This window comes from Gobio gobio (assembly GCF_949357685.1).
Source record: "Gobio gobio genome assembly, chromosome: 23".
Lineage (NCBI taxonomy): Eukaryota > Metazoa > Chordata > Actinopteri > Cypriniformes > Gobionidae > Gobio > Gobio gobio.
The window spans coordinates 26,244,739-26,272,019 of record NC_137119.1 but is presented as its reverse complement, the minus strand read 5'-3'; the positions used below and the strand labels follow the sequence as shown (position 1 = coordinate 26,272,019).

General features: G+C 39.5%; 1 protein-coding gene across 2 annotated transcripts; it reads left to right on the top strand.

Annotated features, from left to right (window-relative positions):
- On the top strand, nucleotides 1–26,827 carry boc (BOC cell adhesion associated, oncogene regulated). Of its 2 annotated transcripts, none has more exons than XM_079805805.1 (19): nucleotides 1–520; nucleotides 11,334–11,458; nucleotides 11,916–12,197; nucleotides 16,041–16,187; nucleotides 16,598–16,741; nucleotides 16,822–17,115; nucleotides 18,104–18,376; nucleotides 18,528–18,787; nucleotides 18,903–19,068; nucleotides 19,706–19,765; nucleotides 19,950–20,159; nucleotides 20,694–20,872; nucleotides 20,984–21,083; nucleotides 21,274–21,396; nucleotides 21,512–21,694; nucleotides 21,815–22,017; nucleotides 22,137–22,225; nucleotides 25,186–25,343; nucleotides 25,634–26,827. In XM_079805805.1, exons 2-19 carry the CDS (start codon nucleotides 11,350–11,352, stop codon nucleotides 25,768–25,770), a joined length of 3,117 nt encoding a protein of 1,038 aa, XP_079661931.1. In that variant the 5' UTR covers nucleotides 1–520; nucleotides 11,334–11,349; the 3' UTR covers nucleotides 25,771–26,827. The 2 variants fall into 2 exon arrangements, with proteins under 2 accessions (XP_079661931.1, XP_079661932.1); XM_079805806.1 differs by having other exon boundaries at nucleotides 316–520; nucleotides 18,903–19,062.
- The last annotated feature ends 454 nt before the right edge of the window (nucleotides 26,828–27,281 follow it).

The following is a 27,281-nucleotide window of genomic DNA, read 5'->3' as shown; positions in this document are numbered from 1 at the left end:
GGGTCAATGAGAGCCCTGCGGGTACGAGCGCATATCAAATCAGGGAGAACAGAGAGGCAGCGAGAGGGGGAGGGGCCCCTTATCCTGCGCGCACGTAACTTTGTGAACGTTTAGTTCCCGCACGCAAGATAACGCAAAGTTCTCGTTCCGACCGTTCCACTCCAGCTTTAAAGCGTATTTCTTTAGGCGAGACAAGCGTGAACTGCGCTGAGATTTGGGAAGGAATCTTTATTGTTCAGATCCCTCCTCCTTCTTGGGAAGTGGGAGGACCCGAGAAGTTCCTCGCAAAAGGGAGAATTGTTCCAGGACTCAGTCATCCAAAAACGTCCTTTCAATGCAAGAAGTTGGGGAGCCGAAGAAAATGTCGGTGCTGCTGCAGCAGTAAATTACTGAAGCAGTAGCGGTTTGCGGAGAAAAGGAGAAGTATTGCAGTTTTCTTGGATTAAACAGCGAGAAACGCTGGGAAAAGTCGACCAACGAAAAACTAGTGGATTCAACTCCAAACTACTGCACGTTTTTGGTAAGTCTCTCTCCTCCCCCCAAAACATCTCTTGTTTTTAGGAACCCCACCATGCTATTCTAATAGCTTACTCGAGTTTCCTTCACTTTTCATATTATTTCCTATATTTTTGTACTTTTGCGAACACTCACCCTGTAGAATCGATCGCGTGTTGTTAATCTCAAGATGCTTTTAATTTTTTTTTGTTGTAAAATCATGCGGGTGTTAGCAAACTAGCTATTTTGTTTCGACGTACTCTTAACATATTGCTGTAATAGATGCGTGACTATATGAGGTTACGTTTGAAATTTTAATTTTTATGAAAACATTTAAGTAATCGTGTTTGTGACGGTATTTTATTAAAAACGTTGGTTAAATGCGCTTTGGCTGCGGGTGTAATGTTCATTGTCCCTCAATGCTAATCATAGGCAAAATGATGTAACTTATTTGTCTGTATTCATGAGATAATCTTGTATGTTTATATCGATGTATTATTGCTGTAGTGTCTGTATTATGAACATCTCTAAGAAGCCTACATGAAAACTTTTGGCATAGTTTTACAGGCCTCATTCAGCTGAAAGAAATAGTAGTTGACATTACTGTGCTCAAAACAATTTTACACACAAATTTTTAGTATTTTTTTAAAATATATTTTGTTATTCTTTTAATACTTCAACGTCTGCGTAAATTATTTTTAGAACAAATGTTTTTTTTTAATGTAAAACATCTATTTATGAAATTGTGCCCTAAATATTAAAGTTTTTTGTATGTAAACAATTAAAAATCAGTGTTGTAGCAGTTACATAAAATTATTTACAAACCCCATAAGGGATAAAATAGTGTGTAAATTTGCCACTATTTAGACTGCAAAAAAATATAATGTAATAAATAATAAATAAATGGCAATGCATAAATAATCAACAAAATATTCCTAATGCATATTATGTTTTGTACTAGTAGTCTAATGATTGGCCATGATTATGAAACTGATCAATATAGGCCATGAAAAAACTATAACGTTGGTCTAAGTTGTAATTTGCTCATTGTATGCTTTAGTGTGGGGATGAATCCAAACATAATTGGTTTGATTTTTGATTTATTTGAGCACGTCTTCAGCGTGGAAAACTTCATACAGGCCGTCATGGTTGTTATAGAGTCATAACAAGACAATACCGTTACAAAGCTGGTAATGAAGTTTGTCCGAGCCCAGGTGCTGCATTGTTCGCGAAAAAGAAGGAAAACAGGCCAACTTAGAGGAATGCTGGCTGACCTTGCGTTTGTTTCAAACTAGTTGATAGATTCTTGTGAGCCAGATCGCTCTGCTCGGATGCCAAGAATTCAATCTGAGGAAAAACTGTGGTAGCTGGTTTTTGCTCAAGATGATTGGTGGTCGGGTGGATCAAAGTCGTTCCATAATTGATTCCAGTCTGATTATCTTTTTGGCTTTCATAGTGCTCTGACCATATTTGGTTATAATGCTGGGAAGGCCTATTAGCTATGCACAGATGGATGCACAGATTTCAGATGACATGTCCTCACTGCTCCGCATTCTTTCAGTGTAACAGGTATCCCATAGCTGAGCCAGAGAGGCCCGTCTGGGGATTTGGAAAGGTTGATAAAGGCATATTAGATGGGAGGGATGAGGCTGATCGGGTATCAGCGTGGTAGAGATGTAAGGGATGTGACATATGTCTGTGAAGGCTCTTGTTTTCTTAGAAAAATAGACAACGCGGCTGTAGACATCAGCATAATGTTCTGATTTCTAGTGTGTGACCAAATGAGAGCTGATTAGTCTTGTTGGACGTGGAAGTTTGTTGCCTCAGAGGTTTTTGGACCGACTTATTGTTTGCTTAAAGGGTGTAACTTTTCTGTTAATTTGCAGAAGAAGGCTGCGTAATAAAAAACTCCTTCAGGTCGGCTTTCATGTCTGTTTCAGCGGGTATATTCATGCAGTCATAACAGCCCGAAGGCAACAATCTGCGGGTTTGTGTGTGTGTGCGGGTAAAAGATGCTCTCCAATCAGGATTATCTTCTCATAGTGGAATGCACGGCGTGTCAGTTTGCTATTTCCAAACGCGCTCTGAATTATCCAAAGCTCAAAAGTATGGCAGCTGTCAAGAGGCAAATTTAGCCCGCAGTGAAGAATAATTGCTTCTAAAGTATAAAGTCTCTGTTGGGACCGCACCTGGCCCGAGGTAATTTAGTTTCAGAGCTTTCTCCATTTCATTAGGCCCATGATAACACCTGGACATCCAGGTGGCTGGTTGGCTTTCTCACTTTCTCATGTTTGGTTGCTTGTTTTCTTGGAAAACCAGAGCATGTCGTATGTTTAATTTGACTCTAAAACCTATGAGATCTCGCTAATGTGTCGATTCACTAGTCATTGTGGTGTCAAGACAGAGTTGTCTCTGACATCAAGGAAACGCACAAACATAGTGGCACGTTGCTGTTTGTGTCAGTGTGTCTTTTGCAAGGCGGTGAGATCATTGATAAACTCCAGACCCTGGTAAGTAAGCAGCGACTGTTTGCAGACAAACAGCTCAGTGTGTAAAGCTGATATTTGTACAAAGATTAAGGATCGTTTGACAAGCACAGAGTAATGGAGACGCTCTCACAAGACCGTTCACACTCTCTCGATAACTCGCCTTCAGAGAGCTATAGCTCACTGTCAGTCACGCGCATGCTCTGAAACGTTCTCGAACACACACACACACACATAGACTCCATTAGTTGTCTTCATTATCAGCCGAGTATAGATTATACGCCACTTTCACGTTCTGAATAATGCTTATACATTTGTCAAAATCACTTTTGAAGGAACACTAAAGCTAAATTGTCTCTGTTAAACATAGGGAGGCCTTAAAAGAGCTTGTGCTTTATGATTTTTGCCCTGCAGTATAGTATACGCTTTTATTCAAAAAGGTTGGTAACATTTTTCTTAAGCTGACCAAGGATGCAATTATTTGGTCAAAAACAGAGTAAAATAACTGTGTAGTCTTTGAATATATTTGAAAATGTAGCCGCATTTATTCTTGCGGTGGCAACTGAATTGTTGAATAAAAGTATTAATTTCTTTCAAAAGCAAAACCCCAAACTCTTGTGTTTCTGACGCCTGTGACATGTCCATCAGCACAGCAGTTTTGTTTTGTAACAAGAGTTGTTAAAATAGGATTTTTGGACACCATGGCATGCTCAAAAGCCAAAAGCTACTGTATTGTTTTGCAGTTTAAGGTTTGTTTATTATGTGGTTGGGGTGTCTTTTGATGTGTCCGCAAACTGTGTGGTCATGGATGTTGCAGGTGTTTACAGTTGACAGGGGCTTCCTCAGCCAAAACCAGACATACAACTCTGAAAGACCTAGTCATTTGACCTTAACCATAATAAACCTTTTAAAAGACATTCCAGACACTTTCCAGCTTTAAATGTCCTATTTTGTTTGCTTTTCGACTGTTGTGCTTGTATCAGGGCAGTTTAAAGCCATTCACTCAAGCAACAGAGCGTTATTGCACGAGTACTTAATAAACAACCTTATTATGTTTGTTTTTTATTAAATATTTTAATTTCCTCTCCCTTTCTGCCCCTTTTTCCCGATCTTTGGCTCTGGACTCTTGCTGGCGAGCACGCAGGCAGTCTAAGCTCACTGAGTTCCTGTTGAATAATGTGGAGAAATTGCTTTAGATTTATAATTGGTTCCATTCACTATGATGGAAAAGCTGCCAGAGCAGCAGGGGCCCCTCAGTTCTTCCCTCCCTCTCTCTCTCTCTCTCTCTCTCTCTCTCTCTCTCTCTCTCTGCTCTCTTCTCCTTCAGACCGCTCATCTGCACAGTTATAAGCTCCATCTGATTTTACAAGAAAATATGTTCTGTAATAATAGCTGTTCTTCATTTTGTAAAGAACTATATAGTGTTTGTGGAGCTAGAGCATTTGTCCTCCCCTGTGAAGTTTTTGGTCCCGATTTGAAAAGTCTGAAGTTATATGCTAGATTTTTTTTATATGTTGTAGCTTGGTCTGTATTTAAGCTATGGAAAGTTATGAAAATTATTATTTAAATTAGAGCAGCTTTAGGCCTTTATGAAAATCCTAACGCCTATGATCACGCAAAGCACTTTTCTTCTGATATATCCTTTTTATCTTTGCTTCTGATATATCCTCATGCCATATTTTCCATCACCCAGGAGTTTATCTTTAAAGGCACAATCAACTTTTAGCTATTTTGTTAAAGCCAGTGGCTCTTTTTTTCCGTTTGTGAGATGCGTGTGAAGTGATCGAAGTTCATTGAACCTGTTTACTGATTGCCTGACTTGACAATATTTTCCTAATAAGCATCACCAAGGCAGTTTTGTAATGGATTTTTGTGTGTGAACTGAACCTCTTCTAATACCTGCCTTGGTGGGGAGCAGCATGAAAACAGACTCAGTCTAATCCTAACTGACAGTTCCCATCGTCTGGCCAAACGGAGGTATGCGGTCATGTGACCGTCTTACTCAAAGTGCCCGAACTTAATAATTAGCGTGTGCTAGTTAATTCTGCCTTGTTATATGAATTATGCAAATATCAGGGTGCTTAATTGATTAGAGCCCCTGGACTTGGCTCGATCTTTTGCTTGTTAATCCGTTGAGTGGGTCTCATTATTGTCTTTTTTGGGCAGGGGTGGATGCTGCTCATTAATACACTGAAGGGTATGGTGATGGCGGGGGTATTGGCCTTGTTAGTGGTGCTTTTGATGTTTAATTTTCCAGCATGGGAACAACTGATGTCTGTCCGGTGTATTGTGGGAGTCAAGGCAGTTCTGGAAAAGATTCCGCTTTGCTTACACCTGCTAATCTGTTTGAGAGCCATGAGAATGTTCCAGAAGATTAGTGATGGTGAAGAGCCCTGAAGGTAAAGTCATGGCTTTGGCAGCAGGTGAACTGTGCCCTGAGTTTAAACTGGGCGATATTTAGAATATTCATTATGAATCTGCTGGTCATATACAGTGAATCAGTACTTTAAAATATTGCAATGGTTTCAATGCACATTTTATTTGGCTATTAAGTTCCTAAAGACCATGCTGTTTGATTAGTTTCACAGTCATTTTGATTCAAATTTGATTCATTTCTGTGAATCAGTTCAAATGATTCAGTGAATCAGTTCAGAACTCTTGTTTGCGTAATAAATCAAAAATGTTTACTAAAGATTCTGCACTGCATTTTCATTTATTACAGTGGTTTAAACATATGTAGGTAAATACTCAAGTCAACTTTATTTATATAGCGCTTTTTACAATGCAGATTGTTTCAAAGCAGCTTCACAGTGTTAAACAGGAAAATAATGCAACAAAGCCGCTCTGGAGAAAACGGTGATGTCATCCAGCTAATTTTTCAATTATCATACAGTGACAATGTGGGCAGATCAGTAATTTAGTTGATATAGTTAATTTAGTTGAGTAATTAAATGTATTTGGATATTTAGTGTCTCCAACTGAGCAAGCCAAGCCAAAGGCGACAGTGGCAAGGAACCAAAACTCCATCAGGTGGCATAATGGAGAAAAATAAACCTTGGGAGAAACCAGTTTCAGTCGGGGTGCCAGTTCTCCTCTGGCCAATTAACAAACAGTGTATGATTATTATTCTGGCAACTTTACAGGTCAGAGGTCATATTAGATCAAAATATTCGAAAGATCGGAGTCATCACGCCAGAGACGGGTTTATTGAGGATGACATGTCGATTAAACAATTATTAAATAGTACTATTTGGTAATATTTCAATGTTTAAATTTACCATTCAAAAGTTTAGAATCAGTAAGTTAAAAAAAAGAAAATAAATTAACACTTTTATTCAACAAAGGTGCATTAAATTGATCAAAAACAACAGACATTTATAATGCTTCAAAAGTTTAATAAATGCTGTTCTTTTGATCTTTCCATTCATCAAAGAATCTAAGAAAAACAAATATCATGGTTTCTACAGAATTTGAAGCAGCACAACTGTTTCCACATTGATATTAATAAGAAATGTTTCTTGAGCAACCAATCCGCATATTAGAATGATTTCTGAAGGATCATGTGACACTGAAGACTAAAGTTATTCAGCTTTGCCATCACAGGAATAAATTAAAAAAATGTACTAGTCATTTTCAAATGTAATATTTCACAATATTACTGTTTTGTTGTATTTTTTTTATCAAGTTAATGCAACCTTGATGAGCAGAAAAAAACCCATTTAAAATAGTACCGACCCCAAACTTTTGAACTCTTGTATCAGTGGCGGTTTGGTCAAAATGTTGGTTCCTCTGATTGGAAAAAAATATATAATCTGCCAATTCAGAGCTGCATCTTGAGATGTTCTGTATATAGAATATAAAAGGGTGAAAAATATTGCATTTTTTAGCTGTATTGCTTAGTCCTAGTGCTAAGTGTGTTGTAAATCTGTTGGGAAGCCGTAATTTCAGTGAACTCTTTCTCTTAACTGTACTTTCTCCATTTTGGCTCCTTCAGCCAAATGGCCAGCAAACTTCAACAATCCACCATCTCAACCCCCCCCCCCCCCCCCCCACTCTTCGGTCAATCACCAGTTGACATCCACTCTCTAATTTGGATCCCTAAAGCTAAGATCTCCCCCTACACTCACCCCCATATCCACTATCCACTTTTGGCCATCCAACCCCCCCACCACCTCCAGCCCAAAACTTCAGCCCTTACTTGTCCATTGAGCAGCCCCCATCAGCTCTTCCTCTGGCCCTTCTGAGAAACGTCTCTCCTTTCACAGGGGGCCGTGGGGTTATTGTCCGTGCGCCGGCTCACTGCTTTACAATGACTCTCCACTCTATTAAGGTGCGTTCTGCCTGTTACCGTCGCCCAGAGCAACGGGCCTCCCGCATGGTAGATATGTGCTGCGGCATTGTGGGCCATGGGCCCGCGCGGGCAGTTGAACCCAGCACTCCTCACACTTGACACCGCATGTGTTTATCTAAAGGGGGGGTATTGTGATGTTTGGAGAATCGAGGATGGGTCGGGGGGGTCTGAAGGACATAAATGGGGTGAAGGGAGCGGGGTGATAAATATTCAGAAGGAGCTAAACCCCACCTCCTCCCCTCACCTCCTCGTTACTCTTCTCCTCCCTCTGTGTGGAAAGCAGATGGAATGTGAACGGTATGAGGGAGGCCCACAGCCGGCAGAGAGCAGTTTTATCCAATTAGTAGGGTTGTCAAAATGAATTTCACACAGGCTGGAGGACAATAGTGACCAGAGTGGCCCTAGAAGAAAGGACTCCATTTAGTGACAAAGAGGCATTATGAAGTCACTTCAGTATTATGCTTTTTGTCTCTTTCTTTCTCCTATAAACAGAGTCTAAATGCACATGCCTTTGTACAGCCCTTATCCAGATGCTCAGATCAATGCGATTTCAGCTCTCTGAATGGGTCACGTACTTATACGCATACTTTTTCACTTACAGTATCATTTGACTCCCCCTGTGCCCTTTGCTGAAGAATGGGAAAAAAATGGCAGCACTATAAATTATTTTCCATTACTGTTGCGACTTGATATGAATGTGAAGTGTTTGTCTCAAAGGCGATGACATGAGTTGGATTGCGCATGTGTGTCTGAATAAAGCGTGTGTGTTTAAGGGGATAACTTCTGACGCCTGAGACAGGTGGCTTGACAGCCAAGAGAGACTATTGCCGCCTTTTCCAAACCTTTAGGGCAGCTGTCCTGTTCCTGTTGACAGCACAGCTTTGTTGGCTGCAAAGAGCCTGATAGTCTGAGTAAATGCAGTGTATTTTATTTGATGCAAACATCATCTAATTTCCACAATTCAGTAGAGCTCATCAAAAAGGTTGACTCAGAGTTTGGTTGACAGAGCTGTCACATTCCTAATTGAATCAGTTATGTGTTGTGTGTGTGTGTGTGTGTGTGTGTGTGTGTGTGTGTGTGTGTGTGTGTGTGTGTGTGTGTGTGTGTGTGTGTGTGTGTGTGTGTATGTGTTATGCCTTTGTTGAAAGATGTATTTTCAAGTGTTTCATTGTTTGAATGATTGATACCCTGGCACAGAACAGAACTTGACTTGATTTAAATATGTGGCCATGGCAATGTTATATGATACTTTTCAAATATTTTGAGAATAATGTTCATGGTCAACACTCTTTGAGTGGCACGGCAATTACAAATCTCAACTTTGTTCCCGAGCAGTCCATCAGAAGAAGAGTTCTATTAATTTGATGTTTTGGGTACTGGGGTTTTTTTCCCATTGGAAGTGTGTAAAAACACATACTTTCAATATTTCATTGGCTAAATGAGGTGTTCAGCAACTGACTGTACTTCCATCCCTCACAGTCACAGGCTGTGGTCAAAAACAATGGCGCAAATCCCAGTAAATTGACGCAAACATTCGTAAATCACCTTGCATGCTAAATTTAAATACGCTACTCCCGTAAATTTTGCGTCTGAAAGGGAAACTCCTACAAATACATATGCAATAAGGTCATCAGCAAAAATAACCCTGTCCACGCCTTTTTAGTGCTTTAGTAAATCCTGACTGTAGTTTTTTAACGCTAAAAGAGGGTTTGCGCTGGTGCAAGCTAATAGTAAATCTGGCCCTTAATGTGGTAGAAACTAGTTGTTGTTGGGCTGCTTGTCAAGTTGAGTGTTTGCTTAGGCCAGGATGATCTTAGCTACGCAGTGAGGTTTGCTGGTGTGCCTGGAATCAGCGTCATGCCCTTTCCACTTCAGAGATGAGAAACAAACAACCTAATGTTGTATCGGACAGCAAAATCCATCAGCGTTTTAACACGTATGGTAATTAAAATGATTAGTCCAACATTTCCAGATCAGTCCGGCTAAATAACATCTCTCTGCAGCGTTATGCAGACAGCATGACTTGTTTATTTCTGGTGTTGGAAACGGAAAAACATTTATTTAGGGCCAACCCCAAAGTCTGTAAATGGCACACATTCTATTCCGTCAGCAGAGTTTGGCTAATAGCTAATGGCTATGTACCTACCAGCTCCAGAAAAACAACTCCAAATCCCAAGACGTAGACTTCATTTATTTGTGTAGAGTTTTTTTTTTTTTTTTTGTAGTGTTGCGTGGTGTGGTTCCCTCCCATGTTTGAGCTCTCAATCTTTCTGTGAGCCTTCATTAATCATTACTTACAATTGATGGGAGTAGAGTTGTGTGTGTGTGTGTGTGTGTGTGTGTGTGTGTGTGTGTGTGTGTGTGTGTGTGTGTGTGTGTGTGTGTGTTTGTGTATGTGAGAGAGAGAGAGAGAGAGAGAGAGAGGGAGAGATTTGCAGCCTGGGAGCAATGGACCACCCTCCTCCTCCTGACGGGAAGTTGTTAGTTTAACCTGACAGGAAAGAATTCGGGAAACTTGGCAATGAGAGCCGAGGGAGAGAAATGCTCCCTTTCCTGCATTAACTGTTAATACACTAACCATTACTCTTTTTCTCCCTCTCCACTCGCTCTCCTTTTCCCTCCGTTTGCGTCTTTGTAGAGAGCACATTACACTACTCAATATTTCCAGAAAATACAAATGATATCACCCCCACCCCATTGTTCTTTGTGTGCCGGTCTTTTTCTTTTGAACCCGCCTGTATCGGTTACACCTGAGTGAGGGGGCTCAGATTTCCCCCTCTTCTTATCCGGGCACCCGTCTCAACAGTCCAACCTGCTGTATGTGGGTTCATGCGGATGTGTGTTTCAGCATGAGTTCTGTGAACTTGTAAGGAAAGATGGATTCAGGAGTAGCAGAACGCCATTTTTGCTTCCTTGAAGGCATGGGAAAGCTACTCGTAGAGTCGTTCCAAATAAGAGTGAGCAAGAGAATCCCTTCACAAAGTGCCCTTCTTTAAGTGTACATCAGGTTGAGAAAGTAATTTTGCAGTTAATGATCATATGATCTTTAGTTATATTCAGTTAAACCATAAAACCTGACCTAGGATTTTAAAACACTGGATGAGATTCCTATTTCCTATTTGACATTTTTATTTTTGGTTTGAGACTGAGATTTGAAATCTCAGTTAAAGACCTAGTGGCAATCATTTTTACCAGTATTTTTCACAACAATCTTAACAGCTATAAACGTACATTTTACTAATGCATAACTTTGCTGTTCAGAGTCATCTGCATTTCATTCATTAGTGTCGTGACTCCTGATCAGTGACTTCCATTCAATAGTTTGGGGTTGGTAAAAATCTTTTTAAGTCTCTTATGCTCAACAAGTCTGCATTTATGTGATCTAAAATACAGTAAAAACAGTAATATTATGAAATATTACAATTTAGAATAACTTTTGGCACACATTCTATTCCGTCAGCAGAGTTTGGCTAATAGCTAATAGCTATGTACCTACCAGCTGCAGAAAAACAACTCCGAATCCCAAGACGTATATTTTATTTGAATATATTTGTGATGGCAAAGCTGAATTTTCAGCATGAGTACTCCAGTCTTTAGTGTCACATGATCCTTCAGAAATCATTTTAATATGATTTACTGCTCATGAAACATTTCTTATTGCTGACCCCGAACATTTGAATGGGTAGTTTATGTCCACAACTGCAAATATGCTCCCCTGAAAAGTGCTCACTTGCTGTTTGAAGTAGTGCATAGCATTCTAGCATAGCATAAATGGCTTTTGCTCTGAATTTAGTCTTTTGTCAACTGTATGAATGTGTATGTGTTGTCTCTCTACTATATTCTCCATATGCGCAAATGGCTTTTACTCTGAATTTAGTCTTGTTTTGTCAACTGTATGAATGTGTAGGTGTTGTCTCTCTACTATTTTCTCCATATGCGCAATTTAATGTCACGCTAACTACATTTTCAGCTGATAATCTCTTACTCGCTCTCTCTCACAGGTGTAGTGCATGGAAGATGTCTGGGATATTGGACTGGATACCCTGGGAAAGAAAGCGGAAGTTTCGAGCGCTGTGTGCCCTGGGTGCTCTGCTGTGCTGCCTGCAGGATAGTGCTGCTGTTAGAGGTGGGTTTCTGACACCTTGGTTCTGCTCCACTAAAACATCATAAAGCTTCATTTGAGCCGGAACAAGCTGGACTCAGGTCCGGCACCTTTTTTGGATAACTGATATATTTGTTGTGTAGGCACTAGGGGTGCAACGGTTCAATTTTATCACGATTTTAGGGTTCGGTATGCTATGTTCATGGAAAAGGGGACTACTGTCAAATAAAAATAAAGAAAATAAGAACAATTTAACAATAACTACAAGCAACAGCACAAATACTTACAATCAAGGAAACAAAACAACTTGCTACATGTACTGTGCTAGACTAACCGCATTTTATTGCCCTATTGATTTGATTGCTTCTATTGTTCTCCTCATTTGTTAGTCGCTTTGGATAAAAGCCTCTGCTAAAGTATTAAATGTAATGTAAAATGTCAATATTTATTCACCATTCTTGTGTCCCACTTTCTCTTCTAGATGATGTCCCAGTCTTCACAGAGGAGCCTTTTTCTGTGGTGCAGAAACTGGGGGGCAGCGTGACTCTGCGCTGCAGCGCCCTGCCTAGCCATGTCAACATCAGCTGGCGTTTAAACGGGCGAGAGCTGCCAGCTGGGGGTGACGAGGAGCTGGGAGTCCTGGTGCGGCCCGGTTCTCTCTACATCCCCTCCCTTACCAACCTCACCGTAGGCAGATACCAGTGTGTGGCCACCACCAGCGTCGGGTCCTGCGCTAGTGTGCCGGCCAACGTTACTGCAGCTAGTGAGTACACACACTTTTGCACTTTCACTTGGTGTGAACTTTTGAAAATGTTCTGTGCTGAATTCAAAGGGCTCTAAAGTGTGTGGTTGTGTTCCAGGCCAAGCTCTACTGCTGGTGTGTGTGTGTTTGTCCTAACTAAGTCAGTGTTGGAGCACGGGAAGGGGTGTGTAATGTGACCCACCATAATGCCTGTGCGTGTGTGTACGGGTGAAACCACGGGCCCCATTAGCGAAGGGCCTCCTCCCTGTTCTCCACTTCTTACACAGAGACAGAACGGGAAAAGAAAGAAAGACAAAAAGAAACAGCGAGCTAATTTTGTGAGAGTTTTGTCAATGGAAGCGAGAACCATCTGTCTTTTTTTTTTTTTTTAAATGCTAAATTTTTTATATTTCTTGCTAATCATAATAAATTTCTCAAAATCCTGAAACTAGAGATCTATCTAGTTTTATTTTCAGTTTGTGAATATGTGCCACATACGCGCTTCTAAAGAACTCTGTGGATGCATGCTTGTTTGTGTGATAGTGTGAGGAGCGCAGGTTTGGCGGGACTAGTCGAGGCAGGATATTCTGTCAAGATGAGACGCGACATGAGATTCTTGACACCATTTTCACCTCACAAAGCAGGCATGCTTTACATCATTCACCCCCCCCTATCGAAACTATAGAAACTCTGCATTTCTACTCATGGCATTTAATGGTGCATTGGATTTCAGTCCTCTCACTGCTCATTTGTTTTTTCTAACTTTCAGCCTTGTTTTACTTTGTCTCTTGTACATGTGCGAGATGTAATTGATAAGGTCTATGAATTGTGAGTCGAGAGCTAGGGGTGTGCAGATGCAAGCTCTTAGCCGGGGCCCCCCGTCTCTGATGATCCCACGTAGGCCCCTCACTCTAATTTAATAAAGACCTCCTCCCTTAGTCTGCCAGGGGTTGGACGGTTCCTCAGGGAGGGCGCTGCGTGTAATCGCGAGCCTGAAGTTGTCTCATGTCTCCATATTTCAAAGCTCTGCCCATTTGTTTTTGCTCTGTGAAAGAGCTTGGCTCTCCCTGGTATCCGTCTCTGTAGGAATCTTGTCTGAAGCGTCTCCCACCGGGGAGGCCGTTGCCTGCCTGAGCATTATTTCAAACTCTCCTCTTGAATTCCTCCAAAGACAAGCGAGCCTCCCGTGTCCTTCGAGCCAAGAAACATTCCTTCAGCACTCTCTCTCCCCCCTTTTTTTTTCTCTCTCTCTCTCGCTCACACAAAAAGCGCACCTCTTCACATATGTTTTTAATACATGGCGTAACAAATTCTCAATAAACTCTTGGGCGAACCTGTTTTTCTTTATCGTCTTTTAGGGCTACGCGTAGTCTGGCCAGCCATATTCCACACAATAGTTACTGTATCATCTCAGTACGAGTCTTAAACGTCATATAAACATGAGCACTCATACGCACAGGCTCTGTGGCCCCAGACATAAAAATGATGAATGCTAAGTAACCGTGCAGCATGTATGAAAGCATTGCCAAGTGGAGTTGGAAACTCGTCTGATCTATTTTATAAATACTATTAATTCTGCACGGCTCCCAGCAGTCCCTGCTCTCCAGGCCTCCAGGAGACATAGAATGTACCGCACATACGCAAACAAATCTCACATTCACCCTTTACCTCCACACATATAAATACAAACATATTAGAAACATTTGTGTGTGTCACCGTTTTTACTTGTAGTCTGCCAATGTTTTTTTTTTTTTGTCAATTCGTTCTTTCATTCGTTCACCATTAAACAGCATAAAAGTAGTCCATACGACTTATGTGCTAAGTCTTCTGATGTTATATGATGACTTTTTGTGGGGAAAAGACTGAAATTAAATATTTTGATGCTGGCAGTAATTCTCTAGTTGGCGTCTATGTTCTCACACAAAGTTATTGTAGGGCTTTAGAAGATTTGAAATATAGTACATGACTTTTATGATCCTTTTCACAACTTTTTATGGTAAATCAAGGTGCTTTTGTGCAAATGATTAGGTTTTTTTTGGAGCGTAAGAGCACCTGGTCACTATGAAGTGTTATTGAATAGTTAGAGCTGCATAACAGTTTTTTGTTTTTTTTTACTAAAAAATAATGGGAAAATTTTATGACATTTTCCTGTTTAAAATAATAACAAATAAATAATTACATATGTGACCCTGGTGCAAAAAAATCTAAATATTGAGAAAATCGTCTTTAAAGTTGTCTAAATTAAGTCCTTAGCAATGCATAATACTAATAATAATAGATTTTCTTATATCTTTACAGTAGGACATTTACAAAATATCTTCATGGAACATGATCTTTACTTAATGTTTTTGGCATAAAAGAAAAATGTATAATTTTGACCCATACAATGTATTGTTGGCTATTGCCGCAAATATACCCGTGCGACTTCTGACTCCAGGGTCACATATGTGTATTTTATACATTACCATTCAAAAGTTGGTAAAATGCTTATGCTCACCCAAGGCTGCATTTATTTGATCCAAAATACAGTAAAAATGGTAATAATTAAAAACTTTATATTTGAATATATTTTAAAATGTAATATATTCCTGTGATGGCAAACTGCATTTTCAGCATCACTACTCCAGTCTTCAGTGTCACATGATATGGGACTCAAGGAACCGTGATACAGATTTTTAGGATTCTTGGATGAATAGAAAGAAATTTGAATTTTTTTTGTAACATTATAAATGTCTTTACAGTCACTTATGATCATTTTAATGCATCTTTGCTGAATAAAAGTATTAATTAAAAAAACGTACTGATTTTATTTTTATTACTTTTTAAACTTTTAACAAATGGTCTTTTTTCCTCCCCTCTTTCCCCCCTCACACACCTGAAGGGAGGAGGAATGTTTTGAGGAGATGGAGGTGAAGGGGGAGTCAGTCAGAGGAGGGGTTAAAGGTGTGCACTGAAGAATTTAGGAGAAGCGTGGGGCGGTGCGGGATGCTGGCAGGGGTGGGCTGTAAAAAGTCCCTGATTGATTTAGCAAATGGATCGTTTTCCCCCAAAAACATTCTCCACCCTGCTCATATCCTGGAATTCTCATCTCCCCAAAAAATGATTTCAAAAATCATTTCACTTCAAAAACCAGACAATTATTATTTTCAGAGTACAGATGCAGATGGTGTCAGAGAGTTTATCAGATGTTGATTATTTAAGTGCTCTTCTCATCCATCATTGTATGTCTTTGCTTCCAGGAATACTCAACAAAAAACTTTTTTAATCTTTACCTCACGGATCTTTTGGCTCTGTTTTACATAACTTCGAGACATTTCAGACGCCAAGGAATATAACTGAACTCTGGAGAACAATGAAACAATTTGATTTGTGAGAGGAGTAATGAACAGTTGGGGAGATATTTGATTAAGTTTGGGGTTTTTCAGGACAGCGCTGAGCAATTTTCCCTGTCTGCCTTTGGAAAATATTCCCTTCACAGAATGACACACAGACTCGCTTAGGCAGAGTTATTCTCTTTTATTGCAATCCAAACGGCTTTTCCTCTCTTGAAACTCAAGAGATGGGTGACCTTTAGCCTTTGACCTCATTTTAGCCTGGGCTGGCTTGAGCTTAAGGAAGCTAGACTTTCTGTCTCTGTTTTTCAGAGCTATTGGGTGTCTGCCCATTTGATATCCCAGTAAAAGTCTTAAGCATATGCACTCTAAAGCTTCTCGGTTTCCTGAATGGAATACAAAGAGGCTTTCAACTTTGAAACGCTCAACCAGCATTTGGACGTTTGGGTTTTCCATTTGCTTTTCCTATTTTATTAAATATGCTATATGTTTGAGAAACGTTGTACGATAACTCTTGTGTGTTTCTGTGCAGAACTGCGAGATTTTGAGCCAGATGACCAGCAGGAGATTGAGGTGGACGAAGGGAACACGGCAGTGATCGAGTGCCATCTGCCTGAGAGTCAACCTAAAGCTCAGGTCCGCTACAGTGTCAAACAGGAGTGGCTGGAGACCTCTAAAGGTGCGTTTTACAACATACTCTAGGCCAGTGGTTCTCAACCAAGAACTAGTGGGCCTCAACACACTTCTAAACATGTTTTGTCTTATTTTAATTGCAATTTTTGAAATGCACACTAGCTGATTCTGGTATTTGGGTGTTTGACAGCTCTTGTCTTGTCGAGAGTCATCAAGTCTTTGTGTGTTGTCTGGTCTTGTCCACTCAACAAAGCACTGCCTGTTAGCATGATTGTCTTTCTTGCAATTACTGTAGCTGTTCAACTATTCAGTTTAATGATGGTGAAGATCACAGCTTAGATTTAAGGAAATGACCTTAAGGAATGTTCTAGATTCTTAAATTAGATTCTGTTGACACATGTTTATACTAGCCTGTCCTATAGATGCTAATCACTGGTTCTTTGATTTTTGTCCTAGGGAATTATCTGATCATGCCATCAGGAAACCTTCAAATAGCTAATGCTACACAGGACGATGAGGGTCCCTATATATGTGCTGCTTATAACCCTGTCACCCAGGAAGTAAAAACCTCCTCCTCTACCGATCGTCTTAGAATACGACGTAAGTGGACACAGGGCATAAAATGAACACGTTCTGTCAATTTTGTTGACATTAATATTGACACGTGTTATCTTGTTTAGGTTCAACATCTGAGGCCGCACGTATCATCTATCCACCTGCATCTCGGTCCATTATGGTGAACAAAGGCCAGCGGCTTGTGCTCGAGTGTGTGGCCAGCGGCATTCCCACTCCACAGGTCACATGGGCTAAGGACGGTCTGGACTTGCGAAATCATAACAACACCCGCTTCTTACTCAGCAACTTGTTGATTGATGCGGCAAGCGAGAGCGACTCTGGCACTTACGTGTGTCACGCTGATAACGGCATTGGCTCTGCGAGTTCTGCTAGGGTGCTGTACGACGTGCAAGTGTTTGGTGAGTATGATTTTTAGAGAGAAAGAGTCTCACATTATGGGCCTGCAAGAGTTTTTTATGGCCCATTATTCTTTTTTTTTTCAGGATTATTCGAATAGACAGTTCAAAAGAATAGCAACTTTTTTAACATTATGAATGTCTTTACAGTCACGTTGGATTTGAATACAAGTATTCATTTCTTTTAATAAAGTAAATCCTGCTGACCTCAGACTTCTGAATGTAGTTTATATCTGTACTTCATATTTATGCATTAAACTATTAATTGCGATACCCAGTGCATTAACTAATTTTAACGTTGTTACCAGTCTTTTTATTTTTGCCATCCATTTAAAATATTGTATAATTGCTCTTATAACTGTATATTGTTAAAATTCATGGTATTAAAAAACATTTGTATTTGTTGTAACTGTTCAACTGGCAGAACATCACCTGGCTTAGGTTATTTATTGATTATTTGTTCAAATGTAGTGGGGTATGAAAAGCAGAAACCAGGGCAGCGATGGAACATTTTATGTGTGTGGTGGCACAATTTCAATTTCCAATCATTTAATGATGCTTTAAGGTAATAAGCGTGTATCAGAACCAGAGGGCTCAGAGTAAAAAAAAAGTAATAATAAGCATCTAAAAGAACCCACAGTACATTTACTGAAAAGAAATAGTGTGTGTGAGAGTGTGAGAAGGATTGAGTTTCTGAGACATTGATGAGGTTGTTTTTGTGGGCTCGTCTCACGGCAGCTGTGATTAATTAAGCCGCTCTCGCTGTTGCTCTAATGAGCTTGAGCTGATTCACTAGCATCCAACCATCAAGTTTTTGGAGAGGGTGAGAGAACCCAGTCTATCCCAGACTCCTCCGCAGCAGCATGCCATCACAAACAGCACTCATGTTTTGTGCTGTTAAACCATCCAAGTGCTTGTTGGTTTATGCTTTTCAGCATTTTTTCTGATGTTTCGACACATCTGTCTGAAATTCCCTTCTTTTGTCTTTCAGAGCCTCCCCAGGTGCGTGTCGAGCTGCAGCAACAAGACGTTTCACGGGGCGACTTGGTGCGTTTCAGCTGTCAGGTGAGGGGCAAGCCCACTCCCACTGTGGTGTGGCTCCACAACGCTCAGCCCCTGAGCCCGTCACCACGCCATCGGATAACCTCACAGGGGCTGCGCGTGTTGCAAGTCGAGGCGCAGGACGATGGCATGTACCAGTGCATGGCGGAGAATGGCGTGGGCAGCTCACAGGCAGCCATTAGACTTCTCACTGTCCCAACAGGTATAAAACACTTTATTATAATGTTTAATAATATTATGATATTTGATTCCCAGAGAAAGCAAGAACTGATTGAAGATAAAGACGTGTGTGTGTGTGTGTGTGTGTGTGTGTGTTTTCCACTTTTTAATGAATTAATTTGTATTTATTTCAGTGCCCTCACGATCAGGTAAGCTGCCCATGATTCGACCGATGAGCCCAGATAAAGTGCTGCGGGAACAGCCACCTTTGAAGCCTGTTGCTACCAGTGCAGTGCTGCCTTTCGACTGCTCTGAGATCAGAGTCTCCCTCGCCGAAGCACCAGTCATCCTGAGTCAGCCACGCACAGGAAAGGCCGATTACTATGAACTTACCTGGAAACCCCGTCATGATGGAGGAGCACCTGTGCTGGAGTATGTCGTCAAGTACAGAAAGGTACAACACAGCCAAGTTCATTTGTACAGTGTGATCTGCCTCGTTTCACTCTACAATATGTTTGTCATGTGATTCCACTCCTCTGATTCATTGTGTGTATTTTTCTGTCTGGCAGGCTGGAGAATCTCCCGGAGAGTGGACCACTAACACCATTTCGGGCTCACAGCACAAGCTGACTCTTACTAAACTGCTACCTGCCAGCCTCTATGAAGTGGAGATGGCCGCTAAGAACTGCGCTGGACTTGGGCAGCCCGCGATGATGACTTTTAGAACAGGCAAATGTATAGCCATACAACTAGTTCAAGATTACCTTTCTGCATCAACATTTGTGTTTCTAATGTTAAATAAACTCAAGATCCCAATGTTTAGAGGAGGGCTCTGCATCTTCTTGAAGCTGTTTATTTTTCTATAATGACCCGTTTCATCCCACATATTTCTTGTCTACTTAAATGATAACTAAATAAATTAACAATTAACGTTTATGCCTAAAATATTTGACCAACTAATGCCATGATTGACCAATCAGAATTGAGTATCCCTGAGATATCAGTATGAAAAAGAGCAATTATCCATTTTTAATTAGAAAAATAATGAAAACTGTTAAAATTTGGATTAAAATGTCAATGTCAAATGTAACAGTAAAATAAATCATCTTTTAAAATTGACAAATAAATATGCATTTTTTAAATATGCAAATATTATTTAATTTGTGTTGAGTCAATGAGTCAATTACACAATTTACAACGGTAGACAATTATAATAATCAACAATTTAGCGGTCATTATACAAAAATATTTTGCCTTAGAATGATTGACCAATCAAATATTCAGAGAGTTGCATAACAAATTACACTTTTGAGCAGAAGTATTAAAAAAAGAGTGAAGTGGTGAATTAAATTGTCTCTTTTTTGGTCTGCAGGGCGAAGAGGAGGACCCCCTGGACCTCCAAAACCACCCGATGCGACACCTCGTCTCACACGTGAGTATACATTTGCCCCAATGATAATTATATTATGACCATTAAATACTTTACGTACGTTAGCTAAATTTTTTTAAATATTTAAGATTTATCAGTCACTAATTGTTCTGATTAATAATAATGTGATTATTAATTATGCTAACATTACTGTTATTTTAGTGACAATCTTTTTTTGTCTTTCCAGCTCCAGAAGCTCCAGACAGACCCACAGTTTCCATGGCCACCGAGACCTCAGCCTATGTGACGTGGATCCCTCGTGGGAACCGTGGATTCCCCATCCAGTCATTCCGTGTGGAGTATAAGAAATTGAAGAAAGGCAGTGGAGAGTGGGAAGTGGCTGTAAACAATATACCTCCCTCTCGCCTCTCAGTCGAGATAACAGGCTTGGAGAAAGGTGAGATTTATATCATCTTTACATAAGTGATCAGTTTATATAAGGTTTTCAGTGGCGGATGCCGATAGTGAATCAGGAGTGTCACACTAAATCAATAATTGCATGGGAAATTGCATCCTTCATTTTATTTTTATTAATTAAAAAAATAAATAAAATGCACATAAATAATCACATTGGAAATATACATATTTAAAATTTTAATTAATGGTTACAAATGTAGTTCAATTTTACATTAAAATAATTGACATATCTGCATATTTAAGCGTTTATTTAATTTGTTTTGTAACAGCAACATTTTTTAATAAATCCCTATTTTTAAATTGACAATTAAAACTGTTTGATTAAAGACAAAAATTTAAAGTTGTATATAAAAAAAAGCTTTGCCAAATTAGTTTGCCATTGGGCAGTTCACAGATGGGAGCAACCAATGAATGTTCGACACACTTGTCCAAACTTGTGTTTCTCAGGATCTTAAAAACCCATTGAGATTCACTAGCAGTTGACTTATTCCTTGTTCTTTCCATTGCATCGCAGGAACATCATACAAGTTCAGAGTTTTGGCCGTTAATGTGTTGGGAGAGAGTCCAGCAAGCGCTCCCTCTAAAGCCTACACAGTGGTTGGCAGTGGTCCTCCAAACCGACGTCCCATTGACGGACCCTACATCACCTACAATGAAGCCATCAATGAGACCACGGTCATCCTGAAATGGACGGTAAGCACTTACTCATTAAACACTTTTACATTGTAAAATCCAAGAAATATGACCTGTTTGGTGTCACAAAATTATCGGAACTTGAAATAAATATTTCTGTTCTCTCTGCAGTACACACCAGTCAATAACACCCCCATTTATGGCTTCTACATCTTCTACCGACCCACCGATAGCGACAATGACAGTGACTACAAAAAGGATATAGTGGAAGGTTAGTCATGTACCTCCTTTATTTTTACATTTCTCAACTATATATATATATATATATATATATATATATATATATATATATATATATATATATATATATATATATATATATATATATATATATATATATATATATATATATATATATATATATAAGAATATAAAATGTAATGGTCTGGCGCTCTTTTTAGGTGACCGCTATTGGCACTCGATCACAGACCTACAGCCTGAGACAGCTTACGACATTAAGATGCAGTGTTTCAACGAAGGGGGCGAGAGCGAGTTTGGAAATGTTGTCATTTTAGAAACTAAAGGTTCGTTTCCTTTTCCTCACACTCACATTCCGAACCACACCTCTGCCAATTTCTAGAACAAAGATCTCTTCTGACAACACAGATCTTAAGTGTGAACATCTGTGTGTACTTACAGCTCGCCCTCACCAGAGGACCACACCTCCAGAGACATCATCGTCCAGACCCAACCATCCAGGAAACCCTGTTCCCCGGCCTGGTGATCTGCCTTACCTCATTGTGGGTGTGGTACTCGGAGCGTTCGTTTTCATCATCGTAGCCTTCATCCCAATCTGTCTGTGGAGAGTTTGGGCCAAACAAAGTAAGTGCAGTTTTAGAAACATGAAAACAGTCAAAAGATCTTCACTAGGGATTCAAAGATAAGTTAAGACTGGGACCTACATAAACCCTGGATGAATATTTTTATTTCTCTTTATTTCAGAACAAACTTTAGACATGCGCTTTCCAGCGTTGGCAGCTACAGTTTCCCCATGCCAGTACACCATGGTCCCTCTGCAAGGATTGGCTCTGGGTCGGCCTTGTCCTGTAGACCCCCACCTGACACCTGCCCACACTGTCTACGCTCCTAAAGGAGAATATATTCCCAATGGGAAACACACTACACAGCGCCTTCCTGGACACCGGGTAAGTTTGCACTTTGATTGCCGTTTAACGTTTTGTGATAATCAGCACAGTAATAAACTTCTCCCAGCAAAGGAAGATATTGCATTGCGTTGATGTTCAATCTCTTGTCTGTCTTGTAGGAAGATGCGGAGAATGAGTTGGAGTGTGACGCATTGTTACCTCAGAAACTTCCCAATTCACAACCGCATATCCAAAATTACTGTAACGGGTAAGAATTCTACTATTGCTTTATTTTGTTATAGAAAACACCTTTTTGGAGTGCCCATGTGCCCTTTTAAAAAAGTGAATCATTTTATTTTACTGCTTAAATACATTTAAATGATACCAGAGCAAACCATCTTTTGGTGTTAAAAACTACTGTCAGGATTTACTGTAGACACATAGTGAAAAATTAGCTGCAGAACCTCTTTCAACCCTCTGCCTGAAATACTGTAGATTATATCTCTTTACAACCCATCTTGCCGAAAAGCCCAGTCTGCTCTGATTGGTCAGCTGGCCCAGTCTGTTGTGATTGGTCAACCACTTAGAGCATCTGTCGGGAATATTACGCTCCTTACCTTAATCAGGTTTCAGCTCCTTAGGCTCTATGAACAGCTGTAAACCATATTATATCTATAGTATCTTTGGCGTCCATATTGTCGTATGAGATTCCGATAATAAGAGCATCTCATCGACAAGCGAAATCAGCCAATTATTGGCAGACCGTATGCAAATGTGTAAAGGCACTGATATACTCATGGCGAAGTTCTTTTTCGTTCTTCGTTTAGGGGTAAAACGAAGTTCAAAATACATGAGCAGCGATATACTGTTAGCAAACATCCAAACTGCTGAGAGTGCATTTAGATGAATATGTAAATATGTGCTGAACGCTTTCCTCTCAATAGCAAAATAAACACACAACAAAATTGAGAAATCAGTAAGCATTTTTTTAATAAATCATAAGAAAAGCATCTGATCATAGGAATGTGCATGCTTGCATGAGCTCTGCAATTCGGCACTCTAGTAAAACCACGTCACTTTTATTTATATAGCACTTTATACAATAGATTGCTTAAAATCAAGCAGCTTTACCATATTAAACATGAAAAACTGTGTCAGTGTCTCGTTTTATCAGAAGTACAACTTTTCTACTGTAAAGCAGCTCTCCAGTGTGTTCATATTTTCACTCGCGGACTAGACAGGAAAAGTAAAGCGGAAAAGATTTCCACGTGAAAGAAGGCAGAGCCTCCACGCACACCTACCCAGAGCCATAGTAAAAGAGAGTTGCGACACTCCTTGATCTCGCGTGGTCACGTGGTTCATGGAGCTCTCAATAGTTCCAAACAACTCCGTGCTGTCAATCTGTTTGAATAGGATTAAGCAGGACAGACAGCAGTTTCACTATATTTGCAGCAATTTCTGGTAAATATTAACACTATATTTGCATCAACTTCGAATAGGCTTTACAGTAGCATTTTATTCTGGGGAGAGATAAAGAAGAGATAACGTTAATGTTGTTTTTGAGTGATCTGGTTATTTTATTTGGGTCATGTGAGTGCATGATTTTAAAGCGTTGAGTGTTGTAGCCTATCACAGGCATTTCTGTTGAAAATAATGACCGGTCATATGTTTAATTTACCAGGAACGAGAATCTATATCGATTAAAACAAGTTTTATATAGTCTCAAAACGCTGAATGAATTTAAGTGCAAGTTTACGTGTTACACGAATCATCCCATTATCTACAAATCCTCTCATCATAACAAACAAAGCACAGAGACGATTAAATCAAGATTTATTGTGAAGTTTAGTCAGAAGTTTTAGTTTTTCATGAGACTTGTGATTTTTCCCTACAATTAGCCTATATATTTAACACTTCAGTAAAAATAAAGTAACAAAAATTGTCATTTTAATGTTATAATAGTGATTTGATGATCTATAAAAATTAATAAAAAAAAAAAAGGAGAACAAATGGCTAATGAGCCAATAAGTGTTCCTCTTCCGCCATCTACTGGTTAGTGGTAATTTCTTTTATAATTTAAATGTTGTTAACGTCCGAATGTTATTTTATGTCTCACATAAGCATACACAACAGGATTCTAGCATATACAGAATTAACCAGAGAAAGAAATTTTAAATAGTGTTTTAAAAAAACAGGGCAACCAATTTAATTAAACTCTTTTTATCCAGGCGTTATTCATATTCATTATTCATAGGCGTTATACGTTATTCCTTGAATGGACTGACTTCATAGAAACACTTTCCACAGAAGGATCTCAGACAGACTGAAAACTGTTGAAATATGACCGATAGCATCTGGATATAGTAGCTGTTGCAGTGCTGCTCGCGTTATCTAACTGCAGTTAGTGTCTAACCATCAATTATATAACACTAAACATTAACTATAACGCACTTCATAAAATACCACTTCTATTAATATTCCTGAGAGGTCAACTAATGCCATAAAATCTCAAAATATGCAGTAATTTCATCAATTTGCCAGCGAGTGTGCTTGAGATACACTGAAATGAATGGTGTTCAATGCTGGAACTATTGGTTGTTTGGAACTTTTGGTCGCTTCATGACACTCTTAACTTCCGCATTCCTCCGTTCCTATGGGAGTCTATGGGAGTGTCATAACTCTGTTTTTCATCGGCTCTGCACCTACCTATTATGTAATCGCCACGGACCAATGGTAGTACAACGGCGTTTACCAGCCGGAGCGAACGTTCGCAGAAAGTTCACTTTGCAAGCTGTTTCAAACTCCCAAAACGAACGTTTTGGTCTGATTTTGTTCAAAATAACGTCACATCGGTTCGCTTGAAGTATATCGGGGCCTTAACATGGTGACATAGCAAAGTTGGCAGGACTACAGACGAGGCGGCAATTTTTTTTTGTCGGAGAGATGAACTCCTTTTGGCATGGACTTTGTGCTTTGTAACTTTACAGATCAATTACATGCACATACAGCAATATTACACTAAAGGAAAGCAAAGGGACAATAAAAAAGCATAATAGGTGCTTTTGATATGATCAATTCATGATGGATAAAATCATGTCCTGCCCTATATTTTTATTTATCGTTGAATATTGATCGTTTGACATGTTATGGTATTAAAATGGGTTGCGAATGACAAGTTTGTTAGGGAAACCCAGAAATGAAATTTGAACTTTTTTGTCTTACTTTTAGGGTGTCTGGCTGTCCTGAAGAGGGATGTTGTGTGCCTGATTCCCCCTTGCAGGTCCTCAGCTTATCGGGACCTATGCATCCATCTCAGAGTCCTGACTTCATGCAGGCCGATTACTCCCTCACTGAAGCAGTTCATTTGGAAGGGGACGTCACTGCCGGTGCGTTCAGTTATTTTGTGTTAAGACAAAGGCAATGTCAAAAGTAACTGCAATTTCAAAATGAGACCAAATGAATTAAGGTGGCCTAATACTAGCTGGCCCGGGGACGGTGCACCCTGCAGCTATACGTCCGCCACTCTTTTTTTTAAAAATTGTTATTAAATGCATATCATTTATAATTATGAAAGTGGTCAAACATGATCAAATTTAACATTTGAAAATACACCTAATATTTTGTATTCAAATTTTTTTATTGTAGTTGAGTAATCTGAATTAATTTCCCCCCACAGACTTGACCCTGTTAACAACAGTTGATGAGAGCATAAACCGGTTGCTCCAATATGCTGAGCAACAGGAAGTGGGAACAACACAGACCATGAAGCAGCTTGAGGAACAAGGGACAAGGGATGATCCAAAAGATGGATGAAACTGTAGAAAAAAAGGAGAAAAAAGAGAAAATATTTATTTTTGTATAACAGATGCTATATTTATATATTTATGTATTTGTACATAGTACATTTTTTTTTAGAATGTGTGTGTATATATAGGTTGTTTATATCAGATGTTATACATATTTTGGTATGTTTGTCTGTTTCCACCAGGACGTTTTTATAAGTATGCTGTATAAATGATCCTCATGTGAGATAGGAACAACCTGACACCTCAACACCATACATACAGTATCAGTAATAAGCTCCAGATTTTCCACCGGCAAGCATCTCTTGATGGTTGAAGTACGGCTGGTGGGAAATGTTATGCTTTTAGGGCATTATGATAATGATCCATTCATTATGAATGATGTAATGAGCAGTGCTTTGGGACAATAGACTGTTTAAAAACACTTTGCATCAAAAATATTTGTAGTATGTGTACTCCTTATATGCATACATATTTTATGCGCAGTATGTTGTATCCACGATCATTTAATAGCTTTATGGCATATAGATGCTACTGTGAGGTTTTAACACTCAGATACACACAACGGTTTAAGAACTTTTTGATTGTAACTTGTTCCAGATGCGTCCTCAGTTGTAAGTAAGGGTTTTTGAATGGCGGTACAGTGTGTTACAGCTTTGTACATATGTTACTAAGATTTATCTATTTTCATCATTAACAAATATGTTAACAAATATATGCAAAGTGTATGCTTTCTGTGTGTAGTAATATTGACTACGGAAAAGAGACCATATATTGTAGGTATTTATTTTTTTCAGTAGCCTGGATGCGAGACATTCTTATGATGAACACGCCTACCTGGAATATGCTGATTTTTATATTCTAAACTGGTTTGATGTAGTCAGCTTGTATAGTTGTGCTTTTACTTTTGGAGACCTGCAGTTCTCCTGCATCAGTATTAGCTTCTTCCCACTGTTATGAAAATGAAACATGAAGGAAACGATCAATCTCTAACATATTCTAGAAGTGTAGCTGCATGGTTACATGGATTGAGCACTATTGCCTGTAAATAAAGCTAAAGAAATCATATTTCCTGTTGTCGTTTTCATCTTTTATGTGTGTGTGTGTCTAAGAACTAGCATATTTGAAGGGATACCGTTTGAGCATGGTTGGTGTAGATGTTGATGCTTGCTTTTCTATGGTGATAATTCTAATGTAACATGATGCCAAATTGCATATTTTAATCGGGCGCAGTGAACATTAATCATGACATACACTGAACAACACTTTTGTTTTTGCCCCCATTTTTTCATGAGCTGAACTCAAAGATCTAAGACTTTTTCTATGTACACAAAAGGCCTATTTCTCTCAAATATTGTTCACAAATCCAAGGTTGCGTCTCAATCAGCTCCATAGTTCATTAGTCGGGGCACTGATCAGGGAGTCAGCACATTGACTTATGTCCTGATCAGTGCCCTGACTACTGAACTAGGGAGCTGATTGAGAAGCACCCAGAATCTGTGTTAGTGAGCACTTCTCCTT